The 19,575-nt window shown below is 54.5% G+C and overlaps 2 protein-coding genes across 3 annotated transcripts; one reads left to right on the forward strand and one right to left on the reverse strand.

Annotated features, from left to right (window-relative positions):
- Positions 1-555: 555 nt before the first annotated feature.
- ZNF692 (zinc finger protein 692) lies at positions 556-9,932 on the forward strand. 2 transcript variants are annotated; one of them, XM_069774048.1, is made up of 12 exons: positions 556-612; positions 1,500-1,696; positions 1,807-1,838; positions 2,251-2,673; positions 3,359-3,407; positions 3,593-3,739; positions 4,166-4,294; positions 7,335-7,397; positions 7,687-7,765; positions 8,206-8,320; positions 8,633-8,732; positions 9,204-9,932. In XM_069774048.1, the coding sequence occupies exons 2-12, from the start codon at positions 1,509-1,511 to the stop codon at positions 9,640-9,642; spliced, it is 1,764 nt and encodes a 587-aa protein (XP_069630149.1). In that variant the 5' UTR covers positions 556-612; positions 1,500-1,508; the 3' UTR covers positions 9,643-9,932. The 2 variants fall into 2 exon arrangements, with proteins under 2 accessions (XP_069630149.1, XP_069630148.1); XM_069774047.1 differs by having other exon boundaries at positions 606-720.
- Positions 9,933-11,672: 1,740 nt separating this feature from the next.
- On the reverse strand, positions 11,673-19,429 carry LOC104313080 (E3 ubiquitin-protein ligase TRIM7). Its single transcript, XM_069774085.1, has 7 exons — positions 18,837-19,429; positions 16,135-16,221; positions 15,820-16,047; positions 15,106-15,128; positions 14,479-14,594; positions 14,070-14,102; positions 11,673-13,199 (listed from the first exon to the last, which is right to left on the reverse strand). The coding sequence occupies exons 1-7, from the start codon at positions 19,347-19,349 to the stop codon at positions 12,673-12,675; spliced, it is 1,527 nt and encodes a 508-aa protein (XP_069630186.1). The 5' UTR covers positions 19,350-19,429; the 3' UTR covers positions 11,673-12,672.
- Between the last annotated feature and the right edge of the window lie 146 nt (positions 19,430-19,575).

The raw sequence follows: 19,575 nt of genomic DNA on the forward strand, positions 1-19,575 counted from the left end.
GCTCGCCGCGAGGCAGTGCCCATCCCGGAGCTCAAGGAGGGCCCGTTTTGCCGAGCAGACGAGGGGGCCGGGGGGCCAGCTGCAGGTCTAAGGTGCAGCTGCCACCTGCGGGGTGATGGGGGAGATGGAAGAGCCTCTCCCTATCGCAGAACGCCCCCAAAACGGGGTTTCCCAGCTGAGAGCGAGCTGCGAAGCTCGGTGGGACTGCCCCGTGGGCTGGCGCTGCCTCCCGTCCCCGCTGCCTGGAACCAGCTGCCTGAACTGGGCGCCTTGAGGATGGCTGGACTGGGAGCACTGGGAAGGGGCTGTCTGCAGCAGCCCTGATGCCCACCCTTCCACGTCGCCACGCTGTCATGGCTCTCTCAGGGGCCTGGGGGGTGACACCGAGGGGATCCCAAGGGTCGTCGCGTCTCTCCCCCTCTCCAAACCCGAGGAGGCCCCTGCCTCAGTTTCCCATGATGCACCGCGCCCCGGGACTACAGCTCCCGTCAGCCCCCGCGCCAGGGACGCCTTCCCCCGCGCCCTCTGGCGGGTGAGGGCGGTGCAGTGCGCATGCGCCGTCGCAGGGAGGCGGGGGCGGGCCCTCCGCCATCTTGTCCCGGTCCCTGAGCAGTGAGCCATTGGGGGGGGGAGGGGGGGGGGTCCTTTGGCTCTTAAAGGGGGCACGGCCCCGGGGTGGGGCCACCTCGGGTTGAGATGGAGCGCGGCCCGGCGGAGGAGGTTCGCCGGCGGGGCGGGTTGGCTTCGGCGGGGACGGCGGTAGCGGGCCGGAGCCTCGGCCCTTCTCTTCCTGTCGGGTTTCTCTTCCCCGCCGCAGGGCCCGCTTTAAGGCCCGGCGGCGGGAACGGGGCCGCGGCGGGGGTGGGGGGGGAAGGGGGGGAGCGGGAGGGGCGGGGGGGTCCTGGGGGGAGAAATGGCGGGAAGGCGGGAGGCGGGGTTATGGAGAGAGAGGGGCGGGGTTTTACGGAGGAGGGGGACGACTTGAGGACGAGGGGGAGCAGCCAGCGGAAAGGGCGGGGAGGGGTCAAGCGGAGGCGTGGCTGGGGGATGGGCGTGGCTGAGTGGGCGAGGCACGCTGTTTGGGGGCTCGGAGGGGTGGAGCTAAGGCGTGTGGGCGGGGTCTAGAGGGGAGGCGGGGCTTCCCCCCGCGCCCAGGTTTCCCACCCTGTGGCCCCCCAGTGCTGGGCCACCCCCGTGTCGTCCCCCATCCCCACGTCCCCTGTCACCGCCCCCCATGGAGCCAGGCCTCCCCCATGGCCCCTCCAAGCCCCCCCCCTTGGAGCTGCGCTGTCCCCATGTGTCCGTCCCCCATGTCCCTGTGTTCTCCCTGATCCCCCCAGACACCCCCCCCATGGAAGCTGGGCCATCTCCACGTTCCCCTCCCATGTCCCCATGTCCTCATCTCCCCCCCCGCCCCACACCACCCCATGGAGCCTGGCCACCCCCGTATCCCTTGTGACCACCCCCTTGTGTTGTCGTGTGTCCCCGCCCACCCCCAGACCCCCCCCATGGAGCCGGGCCGCCCGGGCCGGCAGCGGGCCCCCGATTGCATCCGACGACAGAAGCGACGGGAGCTGGATGCCCGCCGCAGCAAGTGCCGCATCCGCATCGGGGGGCACCTGGAGCGCTGGTGTCGCCTCAAGGAGCAGCTCGGCTTCGCCCTGCACTCCCAGTTGGCCCAGTTCCTCCTCGACAGGTCAGTGAGGGGGTGGCGTGTGCTGCAAAACTCTTAAAAAACCCTTAAAAACCCTTGGGATGGGGAAATGAATGGTTTAAGCTTGCTCACTCTCCCTCTTCCCACCACAGGTACAGCTCCCACGGCTGCATCTGGAGCCCAGGTTGGTGCCTCCCACCCCAAATCCATGTTGGCATTGATTATTTTGGGTGCAAAAGAGGTTTACAGTGAAGAGAGAAGATTCCTGTTGCATTGAGCGCTTGGGTGCTGGAGATGCACCTGGAGATGCTCACCCGCCTAAATTGCTCCCTGGGTTTGGCTGCGTTGGGGTTGTTGGCATCCCCAGCTCTTTTTTTGGGGGGGGAGCTGTCTGAGTTTTTGGGGGTTGCTAAAAAAGAGGAGCTCTTAATACGGTGGAAACATCAGAGCGTGCATGAGATGGTAGGAAATGTGAAGGGAAACCCTTGCAGACATCCCACCCGCCCTATGCTGGTTTTACACGATGGAGAACAACCAAAAAGCTGAAGTTTGGAGCCAGTTCTCACCAATTTGTCTGGTTTTTGTACCTTCACCAGGCGAGCCGGAGCCCAACCTTCTCCATGCCGATGCCCTGCAGCGCCTGGTCGTCCTGTCCCACGGTCATGGCCAAGAGTGCGGTTTCGTCCCTGACGTGAAGCCCCCAGCCCCAGGCAGCACGTCCCAGCTGGTGTGGGAGTGCGTGGCTGGGCACAGCTTCTCCTGGGGTGTCCCTGGGGCGGCAGGGGACCATACCCCCACAACTGGCCACCATGGAGAGGAACAACAGGAGGACTCGGGGTGCAGCTCCCCACTGGCCACCGGCCGCCGGCGCTCGCTCCGGCAAGCAGGGCTGGCTGCTGAGTCCAGCTCTGGGAAGGGCGAAGCTGAACCAGGGGGAGCAGCTCAATTGCCCATCGGTGATGGTGACCGGACGGAAGAGCCAGGAGCTCGCTGTGATGACAGTGATGATGGCAACGCAGGTGAGCTCCTCTGTGTCCCCTTCTCCACCCTCATTTCTCCATTGGCTTCTCGATTCCCCATCTTCAGCCCTTCTCCCAGTGCCAGGGGCATATCATCCACCTTCCCACTGGGATCAGATGTTGCCCCAACCCCACTGCTTCCCTCTTGCTCCAGATTTGACAGCACCATCATGTAAAACAAATCTCTGGGCCTTTACTGGAAAAACAGATAGAGGAGTCTCCTACTGGGCTTGTTCCTACCACAGAAGAAGTATCTTCTCTCTCCTTCCTTTCCCTTGGAAAAGCAGAGCTGGAGGGCCTCGGGTTCATTACAGGCATTGAGCAGAAGACCTTGCTGAGCCCATGCAGATGCAGCTCTCAGCAGTTTCCAAGAGCCACAGCTCCTGTCGTTTACCCAGACTGAAAACCAGGGAGAAAAATCTCCTTTTTTTTCCATACAGCGCCTTGTAGTAGCTACTTGAGAAGAGGTTGAGCTTCTTCCAGTAGAGTATTTTGAAGTAACTTGGCCCTCATTTCTTCTGGTCAGTGGGATGGCACCATGCAGGTCCTTTCCAACACCTGAAGGTTTCCCAACTCTGCTGCTAGATCCACTCCCCATCCTCCTCCTCCCTCCTCTGCCTCTCCCAACATCCCAGCTCAGCCAGCCCTGCTTCAGCTTACCGCAACTCCTGTCATCTCCTTGCAGCTCCCCAGGTGCCAACGGAGACGGGGACTGTGGCAAAAGATCATGGGAGGTGAGTGGTGGCATGCATGAGTCTTCCCCCAGTGTATAACTGGGCTCTCTGGAGCTGAAGGTCAAGTTTGGACCCATCCATCTCATCCCTTGTGTTCTCCAATGGGCAGCCAATGTTTTAACAAAGACCTTCCATGATTAAAACCCATTCTGGCAGAGTTGACTTTGATTGTTGCATTCCTGCAGTGCACTTATCCCGGAGGAGAAGGCGGAGCAGGGGGCTGAGCACCAAGAAGAAGAGGAGGAAGAGGAGGATGAGGACTTTGCTGAGGATGATGACCTCGCCTACACCGATGATCTGCGTGATGAGAATTACCACCCATCTCTGGACAGGTGAGGAGCATTTAGAGCTGCTGGGAAGGAGCCCACAGACTGGGACCACATGAGAGCCAGTCCACAGGCTCCCAGTCATGCTGTCCCAGTCTAGATGGGTATCGCACTGGAAGGGTTTCAGACCTTACATCTCTACCACCTTCTTGTCTTGCTACACCTGACCCTAGCGGAGATGGGAGGAAATGGGAATAACGTCCTCATATCACCTAAATAAGGTGCTTCTGAGCTCAAAAGGGCACAGCCTTTTGGGGAGGCACCTTCTTTCACTGTATCTCTGCCTGGGTCTTTGCCATGTCCGACCAAGTCCAACCACGTCCATCTGCATCCAACCAATGTCCTACCATTTCCAACCTTATCCAACCAATGTCCTGCCACATCCAACCATCTAAACCACCTTGCCTATCCCATGTCTGTCTTCTCCCCCAGTGACTCTGAGCTGCAGCGACGACAAAGCCAGACCAAAGCTCATAAGAAATCTGTAAAGGAGGAGCAGCCCCCAAATGAGCCAAACCTGACCAACTCCAGCCCGTCAGAGGAGAAGGGTGGACGAGTCAAGTGAGTCACGATGGCCGCAGCGGTGTGGTGATGTTGGGGATGAGCATTGGGGTTGCCTGTCTTGGGGCATCCATCTCTCCATTGCCGCTGAATGAGCGTTTTGGGGCATGTTGGAGATGCTGCTGCTTTCCATGCCGAGAAACCAGATGGAAACCATCCAACCCAACAATAAATGATGTTCGAGCTCTGGGCAGAACAGAAGGCACGTGTCCCCGAGGTGGTTTAATCCTTCTCCTTGCGGTGCCGCTGTCTGCAGGGCAGAGCTGCGTTGCCAAGCCTTGTTGGGTGTGGAGCTTGCAAAGGGGGGGTCTGGCATGTGGATCTTGCTACTGAGGGGCCTTAATGAGTCACCATTTCATCTGCTGTGTCTCTCATGGAGCTGGTCCCCATGCTCAGGTGGCCGGGGAGCAAGGATATGCTGCTTGGGCAGGGCTTGAAGACCCCTTAAACCATCACCGTGGTGGGTGTTGAAGCCCTTCTTTCACATATATAAAGCCTCTGAGCAGCCTGGAGGTTTACAGCAGCAAAAAATCCATATGTTCCACCCCCTGCATAAGCACAGAGGCTCCTGTCTCTACCTATAGATACGGGACTTCTCCAGCAGCCAGAGCAGCTCTATACAGCTGTTGTGGTTTAACCCCAGCCAGCAACTAAGCACCACGCAGCCACTCACTCCCTCCCCCCCCATCCAGTGGGATGGGGGAGAAAATCGGGAAAAGAAGTAAAACTTGTGGGTTGAGATAAGAACAGTTTAATAGAACAGAAAAGAAGAAACTATTAATGATAATGATAACACTAATAAAATGACAACAGTAGTAATAAAAGGATTGGAATGTACAAATGACGCGCAGGGCAATTGCTTACCACCTGCTGATTGACACCCAGCTAGTCCCCGAGCGGCAATTCTCTGCCCCCACTCCCCAGTTCCTATACGAGATGTGACGTCTCATGGTATGGAATATTCCTTTGGCCAGTTTGGGTCAGGTGCCCTGGCTGTGTCCTGTGCCAACTTCTTGTGCCCCTCCAGCTTTCTCGCTGGCTGGGCAGGAGAAGCTGAAAAATCCTTGACTATAGTCTAAAAATTACTTAGCAACAACTGAAAACATCAGTGTGTTATCAACATTCTTTGCATACTGAACTCAAAACATAGCACCGTACCAGCAACTAGGAAGACAGTTAACTCTATCCCAGCTGAAACCAGGACAACAGCCTAGCTATATTGCCCAGCAGCTCAAGCCCATGGGGAGAGGTGAGTAGCGACCGCAGCGCTGCCAACCTCAAGTGTTGGTCAAGGGACACCTTGGTAATGACCATGATTATTTAATTTGTAAGCACTCTTTACCACTGCCTGTTTGAGGCTGAGGGGTAGGTTTTAATCTCTCCTTCCCAGCCACGTGGGCTCAAAATTCATTTTTCTGTTCTAAATAAGCTCAAATCATCACTCAATTATTTGCTGGGTCTTTATGCAAGAGTATTAAATAGAGGTTGGTCTCAATGCTGAAACATGAGGATGGTCCACGCATTGCCTCTTGGGTCTGACACACAAGGAGATGTCACCTTGCTGGATTTTCTTACACTTTGAATACAAGGGTGTTAAAACCCCCTTTTTCATTGGAGTTAGCTGGAGTGACCACGTAACACCGCCTTCTAATGCATCTTGCCTTCGTGTGTCCTATGGAAGATGGGACTGGCAGCAAAATGCATGCCCCAAAACTCATCACGTAAGTATCGTGCCGCTCCATTAAGGCCTTTATTGATTTGCTTTTTCACTTTGACGTGGTATTGCCACTTCTTTTCAGTGCTAAACGCCCTTCCCGCCTCTTTGCAGCTCTGAAAGTGCCTCGCAGCTCGCTGGAAGAACAAACACCCTCCTGGAGACCCAGTCCCAGCAAAGGAAAATGTGACGGTAAATCTGGCATTTGCTTTTCTCCTCTCCGTGCCCACCGCTGTACATGTAGCACTGGGGGGACACCAGGCTCTCAAATTCAATTTGAGGGTGGAAAGGTTTGGGTTAGGTCAAGGTAGTCCTAGTTAAGGCCAAAAGTGAATTAAAAGAGGGACTTTTTTCACACCCCTCTGGCATTTTTTGGATGCTGCACGCTTTCCATTCAAAACCCTGGTGTTCAGACCTCCAAAAGTACACCAGTGCCTAAAGATGCACCTGGAGATTTGCAGAAGTGGCTGACAAAAGCGGTTGTTGACTTTCCTGGGCAACCAGTGCAGTCTTGGAGCTTTTACCCCCCTCTCCAAAGCCCTGCCTAAACTTTTTAAGTTGTTGGTGCCCTTTTGAAGGCTGAGCTTTTGGTTACAGAGATCCTATTTACCAGCGTGTGATTAATTCCCACCTCCCTGCCCTTTTTGTCACAGCAACTGGAAGAATGGAGATGAAATACTATTTTATCAGCAAAAGAGAGCACCTCCAGCCTTTGGTGTGTTCATCCTCTTCTCGCTTCCCAAAGCTAATGCCATCATGAGCTGATGAAACATTTTTAAGAGATTGCGGACAAAGATGCCCAGCCCCTATTTTTATTTAGTGCTGAGGATGTGGTCTGGCATTGTCATCTATTAACGATCTTTTTATTTCTCCTCCCCACAAAAGCACGCCTGTTTTTTTTAACGCATCTTTCTGTATTTCAGGGTGTCAGCCAGAAATAGCTGCTGTTTCCAAGGAGCTGTGGATCAATTATAGATCAAACCTGTGATGTGAACACAGCGAGGCTGGCGTGAGGTTGACAGCAATCTTAAATGTCCTGGGACATAGCCAAAACCATGTGAAATACTTTTTGTAATGAGTAATAAAGAATACATTCCTATTTATAATGTCTGAAAGGTGCATTTGTTAATGCCGTTTCCTGCTCCAATAGGGAAAGATACTGAATTCCCAAAATGGAAGAAATAAAAGAGAAATGGTCACCCAGAGGATGGTTTTAATGTAGTGTTTGCTTGGAAACCCGTCAGCTGTGAGATTGGAGGACCACAGCTTCTCAGCTCTGTGCCTGGGGACAAAAGCCTCACTCAAGATGTTTCTTTCTCATTGCAGCTGCAAGAGGCGAGCGCAGCCGTGCGATGAGGACGTGGCCCAGATCGGCCCAAAGAGGATCAGGTACCTGGGGCTGGTGGGGAAGGGGAAGCTGCTGTGCCATTTCCCAGACTCTTGGGAAGAAGAGAAGGTGCAGCTCAGCTGTTCCGTGGTGGGACACCCTTGGCAAGCAACACTTGCTCTGATAGGAGCCTCCTGAAGGGCTTTATTTGCTTAAATTAAGCTTTTAATGGGTGGGTGAGAGGGAAGATGGGTGAGGAAGACCTATTGGGGTGCCAAATCCAAAAGCCACTGCTTTTTCAGCTTTCCTAATGTCCTCACTGACGATGGTTTTCCACCTTCCCTCCTGCAGGAAGGCAGCGAAGCGTGAGATCCTCCTGTGTGACTTTGAAGGCTGTGGCAAGATCTTCTCCAACCGCCAGTACCTGAACGTGAGGGTTGGGGGCAGCCGTTGGGCTTAAATCCACCTCTCACGCCCCAGGAGGTGCAGCCCAGCTGGGCACAAGCATCCCTCCCACTCCCAGTCTCTTCTGGGGCCAGCATGGGCTTTGTTGACCCACCTGATGGGTCAGGTTTTGCCTGTCCAAGCTCCGTTTTGGGCATTTTGGCTGTTGGCCTAGAGGTGGAATTGGGCAATCTGAACTGCCTGTGGCTTTCCAAAGCTGGATAATAGATTCAGGACTTGTTGGCCCTGTGTGTTCAGCAGCAGCTCAGCATGCCTGAGATCGCTTGAAGTTCCACCACGTGCTTCAGGGAGCGAAACTGGGGGGTGGTTGTCACTGGAAGGTGCCCTTGGGCTTTCTCCAAGTGCAGCTTCTCACCCCTGACCTCCTGGCTTCTTACTCCCCCTTTTTTCTCCCCAAAATGACAGCACCACAAGAAGTACCAGCACGTCCACCAGAAGACCTTCACCTGCTCAGAGCCCAGCTGTGGCAAGTCCTTCAACTTCAAGAAGCACCTCAAGGAGCACGAGAAACTGCACAGTGGTGAGTTGGCCGCCTCAGTGCAGGCACGTACCCCCTGTATGGATATATATCTCCCTATACCTCGTCTCCTGCGCTGGTCCCACCTCTGCTGGGCTACGGCTGACCATACCCATGTCCTCACCATTCACATTTGCATCCCTGGTAGATGTTACTGCACCCGTTTGCTTTTTGCTCCCTACTGTCAAGCTCTCATTTCTCATCTCCGTTTCTGTGCTGGGAAAGCATCCTGCCTCCTAAAATACATCCCCAAAGCCCCCTGATTGCTCTTCTAGGCTGGATCAGCCCCTAATCCTTTTTTCTTCTGCCCTACAGACAAGCGGGACTATATCTGCGAGTTCTGCGCCCGTTCCTTTCGTACCAGCAGCAACTTGATCATCCACAGACGCATCCACACAGGCGAGAAACCCCTGCAGTAAGTACCGGTCCCATCAATGCAACCGCTGACTCTCTGGTTTGCGTCAGGGTTTCTCCCTGTCGCTTTTCAACCCAAATTTAGCTTCTCGGTGCGTGGCTCCACGGGAGAGCCAAGTTCCTCGCTGTGGGTAGCCAGAGGACTGGCTGTTATTTTTGCTTTGCCTAAAGGTTCCTGCCCCTGAGGCTGGCTGCGCTCTGATTCAGCAGCTTCAGGATCAGCTTCAGGGCGTGGGCTTGATTTGGAGAAGCTTAATAAGCTGGGACTTAACGAGTGTGATGCATTTCCATGCCTCAAGGGTGTGCTGAAGCCACACGGAGCTAATGAAGCAGTGGAGGGTGGTGGCTTTGCTAAACCCACATGGAATTGCAGCATGAAGATGAGGCGGGGCCAGTTCTCCCTCGTGCTTAATCCTTTGTAATACCTTTTTTTAAATCCTTTTACCTTGAATCTCGTTCTGTTTTCTCCCAGGTGTGAGATCTGCGGCTTCACCTGCCGCCAGAAAGCCTCCCTGAACTGGCACATGAAGAAACACGACGCCGACTCCTTCTACCAGTTCTCCTGCGACATCTGCGGCAAGAAGTTCGAGAAGAAAGACAACGTCACCGCCCACAAAAGCAAAAGTCACCCTGAAGTGCCCAGCGGACCCCCCCAGGCCGAGGGGGGCCAGCGGCAGATAGTGCCATCCCCACCGCCCAACTTCAGGGTAGGGACGCAGGCAGGGCTGGAGCATCCAGAGGTACCTGGAACGTTGGCTGTGGAACCCCTGGAGATGCCAGGGCTTGGGGACACCCTGGTGAGTGGTGGTGAACTGGAGAAGACCCCACCTCCCATTGAAGCCTCAGCTGAATATAGCGGGCAGGATCCAGGCGTGCCCCGAGGCCAGGTGATGGACAGCGTTGGGTCGTAGCAGGACTGATCATCTTGTTCTTGGCCAAAAGAGGGACCAGAGAGCAGGATGGGGTAAGGTGAAACGATGCTGGACCCCGTGGTGTGTGGCAGCAGCATGTGCAGGTGCCAAAAGTACAAGGGACAGGCAAGGACCGGCGCTTCCTGGGGGAAATCCCAGCTTCTCCCGAGCTCGCAGCGGTGTTGCCGCAGGTGGAGAGCCTCTCACTTGACTCCCTCGCTGCGAGGAGGGAGTGTGAGGTTGCCAAAGTCATCGGCAGGATCCTCAATAAAGACTTATTTTGTATAAAAGTGGGTTTCCCCACTTGTGCCAGCCACCTCTGTGCCTCAGTGCTGAGTCTCTATGGAAAGCAGAGGTAGAAGAGTGAGACTTCCATGTGTGCAGCCCGCCTTGACACCCTGTCCAAAGGTTGTCTGTATTTAGCACAATAAAAAAGGGTGATTTAGGTTGGGAAGTCAACAGTAGGTGGAGGCGACTGAGGCTGTATCAGTTTTGGCCTTGGAAACGGGCATTATTTGATCTGGTGATGGTTCCTCATGTCCTATAAATGCCACTTGCCTTTTATCGAACGTTTTTGGAAAGGATTGTAATATTTACTCAGCCTTGAAGGTTGCCAGCTCAACAGGCTTTATCAGGAAAAAAAAAAAAAAGACAAACAACCCTGCAAGCATAGGCCAGAAGATGGTTTTGACACAGATAAAGGGGCTGCAGGGAAGACGGAGCTCACTGGAGCGCCTGTGGGAATCGGGGACCTGAAACAGGGCTGGCTGTAGGAATTACAAGTCAAACAGCACTTGCAGGGAGGAAAAGAAAAAAAAAAAAAAAGCATGTTTCAGAGGAGAAGACAGGCATTAAAGGTGGGTTTTTCCACTGCAATTCTAAGCATCCACAGCTTTTTGTTTCTTGCTGCTGGAGAGGGATGAGCCAGAGCACAGCCCTGTATCCAAACTGTGCTGTCAGCTATCCAATTAGAGAAACTGATAATGAAGTAATTGACCCCAAAACGGGGCTGTGAGGGCTCCATGAGAGCTCCCAGACCAGGGATAAATAGCAGGGTCAGTGATGGTGCAGACATGCTCTGCAATACCCCGACTCTGGGGTATCTGCTTTCCTGCTGTTTAATGTTTTTCTTCCCAGAGCAGAAACTGGGGGGGGTGTGGATTTCCTGGGCTGTGGGGGGCAAATGGGCACCCCAGTTTTCCCCACAGCATGAAACAGGGCAGCAGCACCCCTCATCCACCCACTCCTTCCCCGTGCACACAGAGTTGGTGACTGCCTGCAGAAAGGCTGCATCCCCTCATGGGGGCTTCCACCCATCCCCAAAAAGGGGTTTTTTCACCCTCAAAAGAAGGGCTTGATGCTACCAGGTAAAGGCAGGGCCATAGGGACCCCCCCCCTCTTTTGCAATGTAAGCTCCTAACATCACTCCCCCAACCCAGGGTCCCTCTCTCCCCTTATTCTGCCTCTCCCAGGGTTTATTTTAAAGGCTTTACATGTTATTTTATTCCTTTCCCTTTTCTAGCAGCTCTGAAAGAAAACAGCCTCAATGCTGACTAAAGAGTTAAAAATATATCTATAGATATATGCAAGAAGACAGTCAGGAGGGTCTTAAACCTCCAAAAATGGGCCTTTGGGGGCATTTTAAAGTCACTTTAATTTAAAATTACAGGGAGTCCAAGGCTCTGAATAGGGGCTGTTTTGTGGGGCTCAAAGGTTGGGGTGTTTCTTGGCTGGTGGTGGTAGGGGGATGGCTCAGTCCTCCTCAGCTGCACCCATCCCACACTTAAGACCCCCCCTGCAGAGACCCCAAAACTCTGCCAAGACCCCTGAGCTGGCTGGGGACAAGAAGAGGTGTCCCCAGCTCTGTTCACCTCAGAGGAGAGCTTTGCTCAGCAGCAGCAGCATCGCTGCAGGACCAAGCCTGACCCCAGAGTGGCTTTTCCTTCCGCAGCCAGCACACAAAGACACCAGATTGTTGGGTTTTAGGGTTTGGTTTGGTTTTTTTTTTTTTTTTTTTTTTTGCACAGCAACTTTTATTTCCCCACTAAACAGAATGACAGGGCAAAGAGACATAACAGCATCGCGGGATCACACGAGGGTGGGCAGGGGTTTATAAGCACGCGCGAGATCACACCTAAAACAAGGCTTCCCCCTCTTTCCCCACCACATGGCCTGGGTTTCCCTCGGAAGCTACCCACACCCACAAAGCCAACCCCAAAAATCTGCGACGCCGAGCGCGCCTGAGAGACTCCAGGTTTGCGACATGTCCATTGCTCTCCCTACAGCTACACCCCTGCCAGCTTTTGCGTTGACCCAAAAGCATCCATCTCCCCTTTACTCCATCCCCGGGGCTGCGGCTCCCAGCACTCGGCTCTACTGCGGCCCTACGGATGCACAGCGTTAACGGGGGGGAAGCGACGAGGGAGATCGCAGGGTTTTGCTCTCTTAGCACTAGTGGCAGCGAAAGACGGGCTCGGCCCTTTCCCAAGGAGGAAAGGAAAGCGAGGATGGGGTGGGGTGGGAAAAGCTAAAAGGTGACCTGCAGAGCAACGGTGTCAGAAATCAGGGGTTGGGTACGGTACCTCTCCTCCTCACGCAGGTTTCCTAGCCCTCGAGAGCTTCTCGGGGTGCACGAAAGCAGGCAGCTTTGTCTACGGATCAATGCAGGATGCGATAAACCCCTAAGGTAGCTTTTCTCCCTGGTTACATCCCTGTTTACATGGGGCAGCCAACTCGAACAAAACAAAACAAACATATAGGGTTGCTTATACAGCAGGCCGGAGGTGAGGGGAAATAACCCCACAGAGAGGCTATTTAAGCAGCCGCCCTCAATGGTTGAAGCCCCAGAGGAAGGTTTTCAGGGTAAAAGAGACCCAAAACTTTAAAATGCAACAAGAAGTAGTTAACCCCAAAGCCAAACAAGGGACAATCATGAGTTTCAGGGTCCGTTGTCTGAAAGCAAGGGGTAAAGGGGACAGGATCGGGCACTACTTGCAGGTCACCTCGGGAGGGTTAAAGAAACTGGACAGGTCAATTGCAGAGGGAAAGCGAGGAGCCCACATAGAAGAGCCAGAAGAAAGGAAAGATCTTTTCAGTGAAAGCGGCCGTGAAGGTGAAGATGGGAGCCATGTTATCAGCATTGTAAAACGCCACCCACCCGCCTTCGTAGTCCAGGTACACCCCGATCTTCCTGGGCCTCTCACACAGGGAGAGGGGCGTCTCCGGGGAGGTGAAAGCCTGATACTGATCCCAATTCTTTCCCTTCCAGTTCAACCCCACCGCCCAGATCCCCTCCTCTGGAGCAAAGTCAATTTTCTCCTTCCTCCGCACGGACTCACGGGCCGCCCCCAAGACCCAGCTCTCTCCATCTCCCACCTCCACCTCCCAGTAATGCCTCCCAGCTATGAAACCCTCCGCCGCCAGCACACAGAAGGAGTAATCGAATCTCTTGGGGTTTGCCGGCAATTCCTGGGGAGCACTCCTGAGCCGCACGCTCCTCTTATCCTCCGACAGCACCAGGTAGGGGTTGGCCGTGTCCGGGTCCAAAGAGAGATCACCTGTGAACAGAAAAACATGGATGTGAGCATCTACAAGCTAAGGACACTTCTCCCACCCTTGACGGAGCCACCCTACAAGCGCATTTATCATCTCTGCCCCAAACCAGATGAGGATGACACCAGGCAAGTCGCCTCCAACAGCTTTAAGCACCCAAAGCACAAAGAGCCACAGGGGAACAAAGATCAAGCTCCACTTTCTAATTAATTAAACAGAGAAACAGCCAGATCTCTGCTGCAAACCCACCAGCCTGTCCGATTCAAGACACCTCCTTGCTCTGGAATAGATATTTCTGGGCAGAAGTAACATTTTTTTTAATCACTGCCAAGTGCCGGAGAGGAATGAGTACAAATATCCTCGTGTCTAAGGGCTCTTGTTGTACTCAGGGGACTGTCAGGAACTAGGGCTGCACAGCCTGAAAACGACTGAGAGAGGGGAACATCACAGACTGCTAAAAGCAAGACGGGTCTCTCCTGAACCCAGGCAAGAAGACAGAGCCCAGCAACACCCCTGAACTACCAACAGCAGATGCAAAGGTTGCGAAGTCCATCTTTGAGCCAATTCCAACCACCAGCAGCAGGGCTAAAGGTCTCCTTGCTCTGAGTAGAGCAGATCAGCTTCTGGAGAGTCCTCTTAACCCCACAGTTTCCTAACAAATTTGAGGGCTGTGCCTTTCATGGACTCTCCCAGCAGCTGAATAATTTTTTTTTTCACCCTTGTCTTGGCAGCACCAGCAATAATTTTCTCCTCTCCTGACCTCTAAGGCTAGCTTGAAGGTCTTACTGCCAAGATACCTCCCAGGGGAAGCTGAAACTCCCAAATTAAGCCTTGCAAAAATGAAGGTCACACTCCCAAAACCAAACTGTGCTCACCTGTGTCATTCTCCAGCTCGAACCGGAGGTTCTCTGAGGGAAGAGAAGAAAAAATTTAGATCCCTTTGTGCACAGGGAGTCCCTGGGGACTGCCTACGCACACACAACCTTACTCCCTGCCTTATGGCAAGCAACCAAACACTGCCGCTTGGGAACAAGCGTGTACAGCCACATCAAACTTCCATGCAGAAATCCAAGGGAAATGTGCTGCTTTTCAAGCAAGCAGGGCTTTTTATTTTTGATGAGCAGATGCTCAAACAATAAAGAGCTCTCCTAACAAGCCCAAGGGAGAAACAAGAGTACAGCTCAAACCAAATAATCTTTTAAGTTGAATTTTATCCTTCAGGTTGAATTAAACATAGGGGTTAGGAGGCACCAACTTTTAAAGAAAACCTTTTTCGGCACTCACCCTTGAACTCCAGCAAGACCTCTTTCAGCACTGCACTCTTCTGGGAAAAGCTCTTGAGCTTCTTCTCCAGCTCCGTGAAGCCAGCCTCTGGCTTGCAAAACATCCAGCTCTCAAAGCTGGGGAGGAGAAATAAATATTAGGTCCCCTCTGGAAAAAAAAAAAAAAAAAATCTCCAAACTACAGGCAGGGAAGAAACCTGCCCTGGTACTGAGAGCTTTGGTGTTGGATTATTCTCCCTCTGTCAGTGCTTGTGAGGCCACACCTAAGGACTTGGTCCAGTTTGGGGCTGCCCAGTATGAGGCACACAGGAGGCCACTGAGATTGAGATGTGGGGGGATCTCTACACCTTGGCTTTTGATGTCAGTCCTGCTGGTGTGGGTTTGGTCCCACACCAACCGAGTTACTCTGCAGTTTCCTCGGGAAGGACGCTCAAAACTGTCCTACAACACAGCTGCCACAAAACCCCTTCACGAAGGTTTGGTTTTGCCTCAAAGGTAACACCCGGGTGTGGATGAGAACCCCAAGGCAGGCGGTGGGAACCTGGACAGGGCGTACACCCTCACACCACCGGCTCTGCCTCTGGTGTGAGCCTCCCGGTTAACGCAGCAAGGGCTCAGGTTCACTCACCTGCTTCCAGCTGGGACAACACCCTGGAGAGAGAGTGAAAAAACAAGAAGCTAATCAGTAGAAGTCTCTCTTCTACCTCAGAGCCTCCAAAATCCTCCCCAAAACTGGCCCCACGGCTGCTCTGCTAAGGGGATCAGCTCTCAGCAGCTGTTTCCAAAGCAGAGCACAGTTGGACTCATGGAGATGGCAGAATTATATATAAATATGGGGTTTTTCCTTCCCCTTTTTCTTTTTTAGCATGGGTGGGGAAAAAAACAAAGCTTCTTTTTTAAAGAAATTAAGAAAAATGATTGCCATCAAGCTGCCAAAACCATGAGGATTCAGGGCTCACAGTGACGATGGAGTGACACAAACCAAAAATGTCTGGGAGGTTTGTTTGGGTATTTCTTAGTTCTTGGCATCACAGGGGGCCCAAGCAGCTTCACTACTACAAGGGCCAATTTAGGTCCCCCAAAGCTGTGCTAAAATTTGGATTCCCACCTGAAAAAGCAGCGCAGCAGTCCTGCAGCAAGTCAACCCCCTTGACTAATAGATGGGCCAGCTCCAGCACAGAGTTAATGGACCCGAGCTGCTCCCCAGCAGAGCACGTCATCACCCTGCAGTCCCTGTAAATGGATTTTTGTCCCCAGGGATCCCAACCACAACCTGCCCTGGGTTTTACACCCTGCTATACCATAACCTCTGGGCTGGGAGGACACATGCCAGGAGTCTCACCTGCCCAGACTGGTTTCCTGAGCAGTTTTCTCCTCCTTGCTCACCCAGGAGCTTATCAAGCTGGGCAATCTCCTCAGAGAGCCGGGATACACTCTCATCTCTCCTCTTGACAATGTCTCTGTCTAGCTCCTCCAAACGAGACAGCAGGAGCTGCTCCTTCTCCTCCAGGAAGCCCCGGAGCTCCTTGCACTCAGCCACAATCTTCTGCCTCTCCACTTCCGTCTGCTTCTGCAAAACCCAGAGGGGAAACCCACGTGAGACCGACATCCCCGTGACCAGGGGTGTTCAGCGAAACCCCCATCCTGAGGCACTTACCAGCAAGTCTTCACTCTGCCTCTCCCTCTCAGCCTTGGCTTCTTCACGTCCTTTCCTCAGGGAGCTCAAATGCTCCTGTGGCACCTCCTGGAAGGAGAAAGAGGAGATCTGTTGGGAATTCTTCCTATTTAGGATCAGGAATAAGGAGGAAAGGAATGGTGGGGGATTCCCTCCAGCTCTGCTGCTAAAACCAGTCAAATTTCATCAAATGTGGTTTTTTTGAAGCTGAAGAATACCACAAACCCAAACTGAAGTCAGACCATCACCACACTGTGTCCTCCCCTTCCCTGTTATCTTCAACCTTTAGTTTTGGGCATGCCAAGAAAGCCAAGAACTTTCCCCAGCCAGACCAAAAACTGTCCCCCAAAACAGCCTGAGCAGTTCAGAGCCAGGTACAGGAGAAGGAAGAAAAGGGCAGCAAGGCAAAAAAAATATATTAGAGCCAATTTGTAGCTCCCTGTAAGAGCGCAGCTGCAAACGCAAACCACCAAGTCCCACCCATGTGAAAACCCCTTCCGCCTCAGTGCCTCTTGGGATCAGCTTTCACATCCCAGCCCCAGCATGAGCTGGGGAGACCAGCTGAGGCACCCCAACATCTGCCTGAACCCCACCGAGATGGAGGGGCCGGCCGCCTCCAGGCTGCTTGTTAAGTTTATTAACAGCTTATTACTGGAAACCATCACGCCTGTCCTCGTTTAAGTCATTTGACCTCTGAGAAAAACGGAGAGGCACCTAGCAACACTAAACAAAAAGCAGCAGGGCTTTTAGAGCAAGCAACGACAGATCTTTTATAAATAAAACGCAAAGCTACAGAGATTTTGCTGCTGTTAAGTGGCTGTGCAAACCAGTGCTTCCTACCATGCACCTCATAATAATGCAGAATTTAAGTGTGAGATAAAAGCAAAGATTGGAAAAACAAGGGCATGGCTTCCAAGCAGCCCCCGAGGGGCAACAACTGGTTGTTAAAAATGCATAAAAGCAGATTAACGAGGGGAAAAAAAACAAGAGAGCAACAGCCTGAGCAGCGTTCAGTGGTGTACCTGCCTAAAGATGCCGTGGTCCTAAAAATGGGTAAGATCCCACATTTGGGGGTGGAGGGGACAATGCCAACTTGAGCTCCAGCTTCCTACTAAGAGCAACCACAGCCACCAAAGATGGCAAGGACGGCACAACCGGGCACCCGCAGCAATTTCAGTACAAAATTCAGTATAAAAGCCTTTGGTGCCACCTGCCTCGACACCAATAATTGCAAGACTTAATACGCAGTGGTTAACGATCACGCAGTCCCCTTCCCCGATCCACTGTGATCGCCTCAGCAGCGTCAGTGCCACCCTCCTCCTCCTCCTCCAGCCGCCACTGCGCAGTAAACATCCGCTCCCTGTCCGGCATCTTGGTTTTCCTCCACCCCATCAGAGAAACAAGGCCTGGCTGCTCAGTGTCAAGCCACCATGCTCACATGCCTCTTAATTAGTAATTAATAATTATTTCCACCAGGAAGCCTCCCTCATCATGACCTGGGGGTCTCCCCTTCGCCACCACGGCCATTTTGGCAGAGATCGAACGCCGCCAGAGGCCAGGCTCCGTATTTGCTCTGCGTCACATTGCTCAACCGCCCTGTACTGGTTTTTTTTGGGGGCAGGGGCAAAAGTCACTCCTGGGGGATTCCTGCTCCACTTTAGCCCCAGACTGTGCTCGGTGCTAAAAAAATAAGCCCCCCCGTCATCCCGAGGAGCCAGGCTCCATGCTCACTCCAGAGCATTTCTGCCCAGGGAAGCAGGGGCTCAGGATTTTGGGGTGCCTGATGGTATTTTGCACATTCACACCTGCACACAGGCAAGCCCAGGGATTCCCATACCAGTTCAGTGTTATTTCACACAGAAGACCAAACCGGCCAACACCTCCCTCCCGGTATCTTCCCAGTTAAAACCAGCTCCATTTTGCACTGGGGACATTCCTTCATCCTGCCCTACTGCATTTGGCCAGTCTCTGTTTGGGGGAAATTTGACTCCCTATTGCACCCCATATCCTGCCCTGCCACACGGACAGGCATGCAGCTTGGAAAGGGGGTCCCCAGTGGGGTCCCATTCTGCACCCCACACCCTGGGGGGGCCCCACTATCCTCACTGCATCCCAGGTACCTCTGAATGGAGATGGGAACACAGCAGGGAGGCTCCCTACTGCACCTTACACACTGGGGGGTAAGCAGGCTCACATTTGTACCCCCAGGAAGGTGGGAGTCTCTACTGCAGCCAAAGGGCATTGCCTCCCATGGGGAGCGGCTTCCCAGGTGCACTCCCACCCCGCGGGGTGTCCTTACTGCACCTGCAATTGGGGGTGGGGGGGGGTGTCGCTGGTACTATTCCATCGCAGGAAGGATCCTTATTGCACCTCCCGTTCCTGGGGGGGGGCAGCATCCTGCACCCAAGAAGGGCTCTCCGGGTGGTGTCCTCATTGCACCCCAGCATGCCAGGCGCGGGGGGACTCCCAGTACTCTCCCTCCCGGGGGAGGGGGGGGTTCCCTACCACACCCGAGGTGGGCTCCCGGTGCCTTGCCACCTCCGGGGTGGTGGGGGGAGGAGATCCCTACTGCATCCCCCCCAATCCGGGACGGGGGTCCTTAGCACACCCGGTACGTGCCCCCCCCGGCTCCCTGCCGCGCCTGCCACGTGGTCCCGGTGCATCCCCCCCCGCCCAAAACTGACCTCTGCGGCGTGTGCCGCCTCCTCGGCGGGCAACACGGTGTGGGTGCGGTGCTCGCGGGAAAGGTGGCAGACGACGCAGACGGCGCGGCGATCCTGCACGCAGTAGAGCCGCAGAGGTTCGCCGTGACGGGGGCAACGCGGCGGCCCCGGGGGGCCGGGAGCAGCGGCGGCGGGCAGAGGCGGGGCGGGGGCGGGAGGCCCCGGCGGCGGTTCAGCGGGGCCCGGCGGCAACCCCAGCTGGCGAACGATGTGGACGATATTACCGAGAGAACGATTAGGACGGAAAAGCCGTTGCGGCACCGGCTCCCGGCACTGCGGGCAGCAGAGCCGCCGCGCCGAGTCCTCCCAGCACTGGGTCACGCAGGCGCGGCAGAAGTTATGACCGCACTCGGCCACCAGCACCGGGTCGTTAAAGTACTCCAGGCACACCGGACACGTCAATTCGTCCTGCAGGCTGCGGGCAGCGCTGCAGGGAGCCGGCGGTACGGCGGGGGGAGCGGGCGGCGCCTCCATCCCGGTTCCCCGGCCTGACGCTGGGCTACGCGCTCCCGCTCCGCACCGCTCCGCCGCTCCGTCTGCGGGGCGGGAGGGGCGTGGCCGCGCCTGCGCGGTGCGGAGGGGGCGTGGCCGCGCCTGCGCCGTGAGAGACGGAGAGCGAGGACCCCTGCGTCTTTCCCAGCCGGAGGGGCGGACTGCGCATGCGTGGGGAGGCGGGGGCGGGGCCTGCAGATGGGGGGCG

This window comes from Haliaeetus albicilla, chromosome 29 (assembly GCF_947461875.1).
Source record: "Haliaeetus albicilla chromosome 29, bHalAlb1.1, whole genome shotgun sequence".
Lineage (NCBI taxonomy): Eukaryota > Metazoa > Chordata > Aves > Accipitriformes > Accipitridae > Haliaeetus > Haliaeetus albicilla.